We start from the raw sequence: 12,081 nt of genomic DNA on the forward strand, positions 1-12,081 counted from the left end.
TATCATCATCAGCTATTGAAAGTGATACATAAATTAACAGGATAATCTAACAGTATTTGGAAGGTGTCTTCCAAAGCAGCAGTAAAAATGACAAATATTTACATTTCTGTCTGAGTGAGCTATTTAAAATAGAGCAGCTTAATTAAGAATATGAAATGAATTGCCTGTGACCACGCAAATTAAAATTCTGAGCTAATTCTGGATGTTCTTTCATTCCAGTACTACTGAGTTGAGGAAGTGAAGGTGAAAGAAGGATATGGCCCACCTGGAGTACTTGATTAAATTTCAAGATGCCAGGACTTTTCTCTCCCTGGAAAGTTTTACGAGAGCCAATATCCCACAATTGCTCAGTGACACAAATATTCAAGAGCAGGAAAATATTTTTCTTTAGCTTGCACTTATAAAAAGGCACTGATCCGTTTCAATCAGAGTAGACTTAGCAGGGAAGAGGCTAACCATTGGCTTCTCTTGCTTTAATTTCATATAGCATAAATACTTAATTCCATTACTGAAGCAGCAAATGCAGCCTATTCCTTTGAATGTATTTATGGCATAATGGCATAATAGACCATCTCCATGTAAAAAAACACCAAGGATTTACCATTTGAAAAGATTCTTGGTTTAGCCCTCTAAAAATAATAGATTATTTGTAACAGTCTACATGAAAAAATAACAAGGAGTCATAATTCCCATTCACTATGCACCCTTTCATTATGAATAAGAACTTAAAAATGTAAGTGCAGCAGAAAAGCTCCAGTGTTTCTGACATCACAAGGCCCCACTCCCTTTCCACCTGAAGCCATTCTAGAGAAGATCCTATGAACCAATAGGTTGCTCTCTGTTTTTACAAAAGCTCTTTTATCATCTTGTTCTTTCAATTAAGTCCTGGCTCACAACTGTGTTTCCTCCTGTTCCAAGGAATGTGGAGGGACATGGCAAGATGCTGGAAGAGATGCCAGCTTCTGAAGCTTAGGGTGATGCAGAGGTTTTGGCCTGTGGAAAGAACGTCGGCTTTGTACACGTCTAGCTGCAGCAGACCTGTAATTCGCTTCTACATCAAGCAACATTTTCTTCTCTTGGGGCTCCTTCATGTAAGAGTCTTCCAACCCTTCAAACATAAGCAGAGTATTCTCTTCTTGTGAATTCTCTGACTTGAAGCTAACTTCAGAACAATAACCTGAGTTTACTGTCTCTTTGTTATTCATATCTGTACCCGATTCCCAGAAGAGATCAGGTACATTTGGGTCACATGAAGCAATGTACTCAGAGACAGCAGAAAGAGATAGATTCCCTCTGTTTTCCAATGAAGAATAGTTTTGTGTCCAAGGCATTTGAAGACAAGAGGGGAAGAAGTGGAGGGGATTCACTGAAACACTTCCGTTTTGGTTTAGTTGATCATCTGAAGAGGAGTATTCTGTCATTTCAACATCATGGTCCATATCACCTAGAGAGCACAATTAAATAGAAACATTTGTTTTCTATTTGTACATACTTTATCTGTTAGTATGCTGGCTATTGGGCATTGGTTTTGGCTATTTTTGTGAAAGTCTTATGAAAGTGAGTGGTTTAAGATTTTTTTTCCCTCAAGAACACTACACTGTATCCAATTCTATTTTGGACAACCCAAAGTGAATCAAATAAAGTTCTTATCCTTGCTGAATGTCAGGCAAAACTTAGCTCAGTGTTTAGGATGAGCAACTGCCTGTTTCAGATAGTAAGGAGATTGAGCCATTGTCTGGTCACTAAGGTGTACCTTTATCTTGAAATAGTCCTGATATTCAGCAAAGAAATATTTCAGAAAATTTTTAAACAAATTGTACTCTTTCAATCAAATAGCAGAGGGTTTGATTCTGCTACTTGAGTAAATCATGTTGATCAGAATCTATGATCAGTTTTCTGTATACATTAGGTATGTAGAGAAACTTAAAACTCTTGGCTTCCACTTTCCATTGTTTTTTAAAGCCTTTAAATTGAAATTTTAGCATCATTCTCTTACTGGGAGAATTTTGTTAAAGAGATTATTCAGGGAGTTATTTCAGGCAGTAATCAAGGTGTATGCTTATTAGCTTGGGAAGTCTAACTTTGCAAAACACTTATCAAGAAACACAGCAGGCAAAAACCCAGTAATTTTGACATATCTAAGATGACCACAAATGAACTTACACATACCACTTCCTAATAATAAAGTGAATTATAAATAAAGCAATTATATGGAAGAAAAGAACAAAAGCTAGCAAGAAAATGTTCTGCAGGTCATATGTCAATATTCTGTGACAATGTGGAGGAAAAAAGTGAAGAGAATTTCAGTGTAGGTAAGTGTCAAGGTGAAATTTTCGTTTTGGAATGCTGCTCATTGTTCACACTTTTAATCAGGATATTGGACTGTAATTCACAGTCCTTCATCTAATCCTCTGTTTATTTTAAAACATCATTTAAAAAATAAACAAAGATGCATTATTAAGAAACTGAGTACTGAAACCAAACACAGACCTACAGGCCACTGCAGTAAAGAAAGTGATGTGCGTCCTCTAATTACACTTTAACTAGCACATCTTCTGAAGGGACAGAAGCCAGAACAGAAGAAAAATGCAACTTCCTTTTCTGTTTCTTTTCAAGTGAAATTGTTATGTCAAAATTAGCACTATTCACTCTTAGCCTGAGGTATTTGTCTGAACAATATTTTATCAACCAGCAACAGAATACTTTCAACTTAATTTTTTTTTTTGTTGATGCAAAGAGGTCATTAAGACATATCTGTGACCATGAGTTCCACAAAAGTGTATTCATGGTGACACTGACTTTTGTGTTTCATTGCACAAGCACTGCAGTGCCCTGTGTTCTGTTCAATTACAATATCTGAACTGTGAACCTGACCCACCTTGTTTTAAGCACTGCCTGACTTGATTATAAAAATGAAGGCTGGTTTTATGGTGTGGAAAATTTCCACACAGCAGAAGTTAAAGGGCAACTGGGACATTAATTTAAACCGAGAGTCAATTTATTTGTAAGCCTCTAACACATTAGAAGCAACAAGATATTTGCTGCATCAGAAAGCTAAGACTTTGTAGTTTCAAAATATGGTGTGGATTAAGATAAATTCACAGTATAAAGATGAAGCTTTAAATGGAATTCTGCTTCTCTGCAGTTCTGTTGTGTAATATCCCCACAAGTAGACTCTGGTGCATTTTAGTAAACATGATTCATTTTAAACCCCTTCCTTATGTAATTTAATGGTACATCAGTAGTGGCACTGAATAGTTGTATTATAGCAGTGGGGCATTTTTGCTTCCTGGACATGGGATAAATAATCTGGACAAATGTTCACAGCTAATTCATGGCTTCTTAGCAACAGAGTCAAAAAATTTTACTCCTTTTAGTGAATCCAGGTACTAATTTTATCATCAAGGACTGACTATACAGGAAACCTAAAGCCTCTTGAAAATGTATGCCCAATATTCTGGTACTTGAAATACAATTTTCTTGGCATTTAAAATATTCAAGTGAAAACAAAGAGAAGGACCCTTATCTGCTGTAAAAGTAGCAAGACATTGGACCCCAAACAGTTCAACAGATCTTCTGCAGAAGGAAAATAGAAAGATGTTTTGTTAATTAAGTAGGAAGGAAATAAAAGATGTTTAGTACAAAGAAATCAGGAAAGAAAGAGATTTTCTGAAAGAAGAAAAAACAGAAAAATAAGTTTACTTCTCAGGATTGATAAGTCTGGTTAAAAAATAAAGGTGATAATATCTTTTAAAATATTACATATGTGTTGATTCTGGGAGAAAAGATCTGGGTCGGTCCTCTGGGCCATCTGCTAGCAGGAAGGAATCTGTTGATTTATTGCTGAGCCGGATTGGAGTGAGCCGTCTGAAGTTGTTTGGAGAGTATGGGATCTGCACTCGGGCCCTTTGTGATGGTACCACAGTGTCCTCGCTAGATAACCATGGTGTGAACTTCATGTAGATGCTTTGGTCATCATCAGCTGAAAATACTGGGTTATCAATTCCTAAAAAAAAAATCATGGGTGACAAATAGAGGTAATCAAAATAATTTCTTGGTAATGCAGTAAGATACTTTATAAAAGGAGAAGGGCTGTTGGAAAAAATGGGCTGATACACAGGTATGGGTGTGACTAAGTCAATACACAGACCACTACACACACATGCACCTTGGGTTTTGCTAGACATATGTTGGATTTCAATAAAGAGAAAAAATGGTTGCCACATCAAATTTGTAATTATGATAGGGATATCTTGAGACGAAAAATAAAATCAATAAAAGAAATAGCATAAGTGTTAAGCAAGAAAAAAAGTACAGTGTAGAATAACTGCAGAAAATTCAAATCAAATCCATAAAAAAGCAAGATATGAAAAAAAAAAAAAACAACTTCACCACTCCATAAGCAGATGAGTGTGAGGTAGCTATGGCAAGCCACAAAACAATCAAAAGTAAGATGTAGGAGCCTGTTCATACAGCTGTCAAGTTTGATGGGCTTTTGCATAAATATTTTGCATCTTGCCACTTATTTCTGGGTGTCTTTATAGAAACCTGAGCATAGTCATGCAATTTGTCATGAAACAGTGTCATGCATAAACTGCATTTAAGGGTGTCTGCCACATGAGTATGGACACAAGTGTTTTTCTTCACTCTAAGCACCAATTTCACATGAAACAAACAGTGGCATGATGAAAAATATTAAACACAGAACTGCTAAAGAGAAATACTAAATTTTATAACTCTATAAATAATATGGTATGGTTTCTGTTATGTATAGTTATAGGCTTCCAATCTGATATTTTGGAGTCTTTCAAGACTGGAAATCAAGGGCATTGAATTCTCCAGAAATGCTGCAAATCTGCCCTTTTCAGTAACTTCTGTAAGCCTGTAAGAATCTGATGGGATTGTGAATATAAAAGGAGAAATCTTGCCTGAAATAAGAAGAACAAAATTTATCACAATGAAATTCCAATGCAAGTGAAAAACAGTTCCAGAGGACTGGTATTGATTGGTCTTGTGAGGTAAGGCAATTCTAAAATAACAGTTTCTGCTGCTAGAAATAATTAGTGGCTTTAAAACTGGTTTAGGTAGTCATGTTACAACTGCTGTCAGTTTCAAATGTGATGCTCTCCATACCTCCAGATATCCAAAAATCTTTATGTTAACAACATTAAACAAACGTATTTTCAGATTTAACATATAAAATCACTCAATCAAACAAAAAATAAGGCTAATTAAATACTAAACATCAGCATTTCTAGTACTTTTTTTATATTTGAAAAAAAACAAAAAAAAAACAAAAAAAAAACAAAAAAAAAAAAAAAAAAAAAAAAAAAAAAAAAAAAAACACTACTTTGTAAGTAATAAATATTTTTACCAGCAGGAGTATCTGTGAAATTTTGTTTCGTCACATTAGCCAGGAAATCAACTCCTTTGCCTAGATGCAAAGTCTCATAGTCATTATTTTCTTCTGATTCAGAAAACTCCAAATCTAGGGGGAAAAAAAGAAAACAAAAAAAAAGTGCCATTTCATTAGAGATTTGTGTCAGTTCTGACAGAACATGATATTTCCTGCTGGTTTGATGCTGTCATGGCTATCAAAAATACATCTTTAGCAAAGATTTTCATCACTTGACACAGGTCAGCATTAGTATAATGACTAGTTTCAAACCTAATGAAGTCATTGCTGCATTTACTGCAGTAGAATCAGATTTGCAATAGCTGCTAACCACTTGCTAAGACCATCCTCCAAATAAACTTTTTTGGTTTTAAGTAGTTGATGACATCTCTATGCAGAGTTCTTTAATAAGACAATATTCCATGACCTACTAATGAGTATTCTGAAAGCTCTTCCCAAGCAAAGTAGTTCTAGAATATTACACCTAGGGAGCCAGCCTGTACTGCCTGTCTCAGTCAAACAAAAATAACACTCAGTAAATTAATGATTTAAAGAAGATACATAAGGAAAAATATGTTTTCTTGGAGCTAAGAGAGAAAAGATAAATCTGAGAAAAGATAAATCTCTCTTTATTTTACTTGAGTTGTCTTTGAGATCAAGGAGTTACAGGCATAAACAGAGGGAAGAACATAAACCAAAGTTAGTTCAGTGGCTTTCAACCATATTTCAGTTTTGAAGTGACTTGTATTATTTTATAATTGCATAACAAACATGTTAGCACCCATCACATCTTGCCATGTCTGACACCAATGCCAAAAAAATGGTTAAGACAGGAAAGAATTTGGGACATTATATGCAAAACCAATTTTTGCTAGGGATAGTCCCCAGGCTGGTCAGCTTCCAATTACACTTCCAAGCCTGACCCATGTGATAGATACGTTCATGAAGGGTAAAGCATTGCTGGAAACTGACCTCTGACTATGTGTTCCTTCCAAAGCTACCTTGAGTTATATCATACTTGCTTAGCCTTGAATATTTCAGACCCTTCTAAAACAGTGGACTTTAACTCAGATAAGAATGTAATCTCAGCTACTGAATTTTATATGGCTGAGGTCTTAGGTAGACATATCCTGCTGTGGTGAAAAAAAGTTAGCAGCCCTGTGTACCATATCCAGACAAAAGCTGAAAGTTCATTTATGTTGTAGCCACTGCATTGTTTTGTTCACAGAACATAAATTTTACATTTTTAAAATGTGAGCAAAAAGGCCAACTAAAATTTTGTTTGTCATCCAGATTTCCAGATTCCTAAAAAACAACTTCTAAATTACCCGATATATCACTGCATTTAAGCAGGAAGCAGATCACCACTCCAAGTTTTGAACTATGACTAGAAGTCCCTTTTTACTATCAGATTTGCTATGGCATATCACAAAATCTTTTAGTGACACTTTCCTGGCAATGTAGCTGGTATAATTCAGTTAATAAAAACAGTCTAGGAGTCTTTTTTACCTTTTTCCTTCAAAGTAAAATCTTGTACGGGATTTTCTGAAGGAATGTTTCCATTTGGTATGACACTGCTGTTTCTCTGAAAAGAAAAAAAAAAACAATGACCAAAAATGCTAATGTCATCAGATAGCAATGGCAGAGAAGTGACCCTTTGAAATGACGAGTCCAGCAGAATAACCCTGAAATCCGTTGTAACCTTTGTTTGAAACTCAATATGGATGCCACTAATTTCCCACCTACACTTGAAGTGTGTACAGACAGGGTAAAAAAAAGAAATTTTGGCTCTTTTTATGTTGTGTGTTCCCTCTTAGTTTCACACAAATTTGGTTGAATGCACCATGCTATAGAGGTATCCTGCTACCTCTCCCCACACTTTTTATTCTGCAAAATCTCCCCAGAGTGTAGTAGCAGGGTCTGTTGTTTTTCAAGTGATCAGAAATCTCTCACCCAGAAGAAGAGTCCCAAAGCATAGAAAAGTGAAGAATGTGAGAAGAAGCCCCTTGAGTTACCTCCTAGTTTAATCTCTTCTTGTTTAGGTCCTCTAAATTCATGAAGTTTGATAGGACAGAGATAAATGCAAGACATAGGACTCTTCTGAGTCCTCCCTACCCTTCCTACCCATTTTTAGTTGGTATAATAGGTGGCTACATCTGGGTCCTTGTGAAAACATTTTTACCCTTTTTTGGCCTCGGTCTCGTTTGTGGATTTTATTGAACTTCTTGGAATGGTTTATTCCTAGTTTGGTACTCTTGAAAGATTCTAAGCGCTTCCTCATTGTCCTATGGAAAATCTCCTTGTCTTGTTTGTCATCTTCACTGTGCATGATCTCATGTCGACTGTACAGGTGTTTGTGCTGGCCAGGAAGGGAAGACAATATTCATTTACTTAGAAATACAGATGAAAGCCCTGAATCAATACATTCAGTCAGCGTCACAAAAATGTAAACAACTCCATAAGAAAGAATGAACTAAAGATTAGTCTGGAGGCATTAATGAAGCTCCCATTTTTCTTTTTCTTCATGAAACAAGTCCAGAAATTTTAAGTGTGTAAGAGTGGACTGTCATTCAAAATAAGCATCTCCCCTATAAGTGTCAGAATCACTTCAGTTGATACACTTCATTTAATCCTGATCAGAACCTTTGCTGGACACAGTTCTGCATTCCACTGGCCCCAGTGATTTCAAAGGCACTTGTTCTCTTAAAAAGCTATGTTCTTAAATGAGAAATCACACAAAGAGCCTATCTTCCCCAAGGGTGCAGATTTTGCACTGGATTCTCTAATTTTGAATTCCACTCGCAAGTTTTGGTTCCTGTTTCCTCTTAATTTTGGATTGGAAAACAGTCTAATGCAAGTGCCTCTTGCTCTCACCTCCTGCCTGGGTTTATACAGGTACTGTTGTAGGGTGTGATGAGCCAGGGTATCTTCTGTGTCCCGGATACTTTTCCTCCTCTGCTCTAGAGCTTGCATGTCAAGGCAAACCGGTCCAGCTTTTTCTCTCCTGAAGAAAAACCCAAACAGCGGTTTTTAAAATAAGTGATTGCTGAAGAGGAAGAAAAAACAGGAAGACAAGGAATGAAAAGGAGAAAACAAGATGAAGTTTAAAAAAAAATAAAAAGGAAGAGTAAGAACTGACTAAATGACAATGAGTGAATAAATGGCTAACGGGAAATGTCAAAAGAGCATTGGTTTCTGTCTTTCAGGGGGCTGTAGCATTAATTATTTTCACAGTTTACATGACACATGGTCTGTTCAATGACAGATTCATCAAAAAATTAAGGAAGGGGCAATTCTTTTCCTCACATCTCTCCTTACTTTTTCTGGAACAAACACAGAAATAACATCTAGCCCTGTATGTAACAGTTAGTGAACCAAAGACAAATGAAACCACTCTAATGTGGATGTCTGCTTCATCTTACCAGTCTTTACTAAAAAAAACTGTGTGCAAAATACAACACTATAAATCCATATATACTCATTTTCTGTGGGAGAAAATACTAATTAAAGTTCAAAAAAGTAGTGACTGAAGCCCCTGTAATTTACATTTTTCAATTCTTTTGCAGTGTTTCAATTTCCTTTAATATACCACCCTGTCAGCCCACATTACTTACAATAAATAAGAGACGGAACTTTCCATAGTGCCTGGGAGTGGAGTGCTGAAATCCACATTTACCATGTTGTCTGTACTTGGAGAACGTATAAATGCCAGCGAACCTCTACGTTCTCCCTGGTCATGGAAAGAAACAAGACATATTACAGCTGTAAAAAATTGTAAAAAATGTATATCAGAATACAGATAATTTGTGAGACTGTATTTATGCAAATGGAACAAGAAGCATGGGAGGAGTTGTATCTAGGTAACAAATTAAAAACATTTTTTGTTTTATGGTTTCTTTATATTATCCCAAAAAACAAAGCAAAGCAAAACAAATCTATTCCATTCTTAGAAATTGATTTTGAAGGGGTGAATGATTTCCTGTGCCTCAATAGCTTTGCAATTTTACTTTATACAATGTTTCAAGCCAAGAGCATAAGAATATACATACAGATGTTCATGTATCAACACCACCACAGTATCAGTAGCATTTTCAAAGATGCAACACTAAGTTTTCTGTTCTCTACTAGACTGGAAGCAGCAAATATTAAGTGGTGATTGAAGTTTACAAGGCTATTAGAAAGAAGTTATGGCATGACAAAATGAGATATTCAAGAGATGAGATTTTTTTTTTCAGTTTTAATACTAGTGTCACAGAAGTGAACAGGTGGAAAAGCTCAGTTTATGTCTTCATACTTCTCCCTACACCTTAAGTAACCTCCTGTTTAGCTCAAAGGTATCTGTTCAGTGACATTGCGGTTACACAGGCTGAAACCATCTATGGTTTTGAATCACAACAGAGAGAAATCACATAGCAGGTCTCTAGATTTTAAACAGTAATAATAAAGAAAAATATTCTTCCTTGCAAAACAGATTTTGTCTACATTTCTCCAATTTTAACTTTACTATGTTCCCTTTAGATTTTCATATACATGGAGCAAACTAAATAAATATTTTCTTTTCCTGTGATAGCCGCATACATATCACAGTATATAGGTTACCAATGACATTAAGAAATAGACTCTGGCCTCTGCAGGCAGAAAACTTGAGGTTAATAAAATTGAATTCTGAGAGAACATCATCCCATCCATTTTCTTAAGTGAATCTGACTTTTTTTTCAAATCAAGTTTAATGTTTCATGTCTATATCATACCATATCGTCAGTGAAAGAATTTTAGACAGAACAAGTTATGAACTGTGAGCATTTTAAGTCACTTCCCTTCAGTTGCTCTGGATTATTTTCTTTTTGTTTTGGTTTAGGTTCTTGCCTCTCAACCTACTCTCAAGTAAGGAATTTACTTAGATGGAGACTGAACTCTCTGAACTCTTTTTTATTATATAGATGCAGCATAGCAGCAGAGTTGAGCAAAGAAAAAGATATAAAAATATTTTTAAGCTCCTCAGTTTCTTCCAAGTAAGGAAAGAGTGAGTAGCTGGGGGAGACAGGTCTTAACTCGTCCTGGAAGAAATTGCTTCAATTACAATGCTTGTAATTCATAGATATTTAGTTCAAAGATATATTTGAAAAGTGAAGAAAAAGTTGTTAAAGCAGTGTATCTTTGAAGCAAATATTAAAGGTGAAAAATATGATTTAGGATTCACAACTCATAATTAATTTCTACTGGGAGAAAATATGTTGCAAAACTTCTGCAGAACATAGAGAACTTTCAGTTTCTTTATCTGTTATAATCAGATCAGTAGACATTTGTCAGATGGAATTTATCTGCAAGAAACAATATACACAAATAGCATTTGGACTAAGGTAACAAAAAGCAGTTCCCTTGTGTTTTGTTTCCTAAAAAATAATTAATCTAACTTTTAGTAATCTGTCTTTACTATATGGGATCAAAGAAATTATTGGGTAAAAGTTCTGATCCTAAATCTGCATGTGTTAGTGATCTATAAAGCCTTTTGCATCTGTTAAAGCAAAGAAACACTAACAAATCTACTGAACAGATTCAGCAATTAATTTGAACATGAGTTTCATGGTCATCCACCTCAAAGTCATTATCCAACTTTCTTCCTCTGAGGTGTGACCCAGAAAGTAACACAAGAAAGAAAATTAGTTCTTAAGTTCAGATGGTCTAAAAAGCAAATGGATAATTTACAATATCTCAAAAGGAAGAATTTGCTTGTCTTGTGAACTATTCTCCATCTTTCATGCTGACATAATTTCTGAATTTCATCTTGTTTTCTGAATTCAGTCTCCAAAATTATGTGTTTCATTGGAAGAAGACTGCCTGGCTGAAACGCATTTAAAAAAAACAAAACAAAACAAAACAAAACAAAAAACACCAACCAGCTTAGTAGTAGTATCAATCATAGTAATATTTTAATTTAAATTTTAAATTAAAGAAATTAACTGATATATCACCTAACTGCGAAAATTAATTCAACTGGAGAATATGGGCATGGATAGATCATAATTTTAAAGGCCACTTTTAAAAATATTTCATTTAAAACTATCCTGTATCAATACTGCACATTTGCGGCTCTTTGAACTAAGGTGACTAGTTTCATACTGAAGAAGGTTAGGAATTCTTACACAGTCAGTCAACGTTGCTGCAGTACTCCTGCAGAAGGTCAAAAACCTTCTTCAAATCTCCTTTAAAAATTTCTCCCGTTTCAAGTCTTAAGTTTCCCTAACTTCATAATTCTTGGATTGCAATTGATATTTGTAGTATATTTAGCCCAAATTATTGAACGGTGGGGGTTATGAACCATGGGGGTTATGATTCCATTGAATTTAAGTTAACATACATATATATATATATATAATTTTTTTTTTTTTTTTTTTTTGGTGCGTGTTACAATGATCTGGCAGATTGAGATTAGCAGTCCCATATTTTGGCAACATATGCACATCATTTCATCATTTGGAAGTGAGCTTCTTCAAATCAGATTTGTCATCACATAGAACCACTATCCTGCAGGAGCCAGACCCTGTTTACACATTTAGAATGACAACATCCACATCCCTCCAGAATTACAGTATTTTTTTTTTTCATGTAATAAATATAGAAACAAGGATATTCAGTAAAATGCAACAGAGTTGTACAGTGAAGTAAGTACAATATACTAGTATTTG

The 12,081-nt window shown here is 35.1% G+C and overlaps 1 protein-coding gene across 2 annotated transcripts in view; it reads right to left on the reverse strand.

Moving 5' to 3' along the window:
* Positions 1–1,330: 1,330 nt before the first annotated feature.
* Positions 1,331–12,081, reverse strand: part of SLC9A3 (solute carrier family 9 member A3) — a gene marked incomplete at its 3' end in the record, with an annotated part of 51,712 nt that continues 40,961 nt past the window's right edge. Inside the window, exons 11-17 of one of the 2 annotated variants that reach the window (XM_083866926.1) lie at positions 9,010–9,125; positions 8,270–8,399; positions 7,578–7,754; positions 6,905–6,980; positions 5,375–5,488; positions 3,763–4,006; positions 1,331–1,444 (exon numbers count right to left, since the gene is read on the reverse strand). In XM_083866926.1, the coding sequence (XP_083723052.1) occupies positions 1,441–1,444; positions 3,763–4,006; positions 5,375–5,488; positions 6,905–6,980; positions 7,578–7,754; positions 8,270–8,399; positions 9,010–9,125 (861 nt within the window). Of the gene's footprint in view, positions 1,445–3,758; positions 4,007–5,374; positions 5,489–6,904; positions 6,981–7,577; positions 7,755–8,269; positions 8,400–9,009; positions 9,126–12,081 lie in introns of those variants that run through there. The other variant, XM_083866927.1, reaches the window with a different exon arrangement.

The sequence above is a fragment of the Zosterops lateralis genome (genome assembly GCF_965231275.1).
Source record: "Zosterops lateralis genome assembly, chromosome: 1".
NCBI classification, from domain to species: domain Eukaryota; kingdom Metazoa; phylum Chordata; class Aves; order Passeriformes; family Zosteropidae; genus Zosterops; species Zosterops lateralis.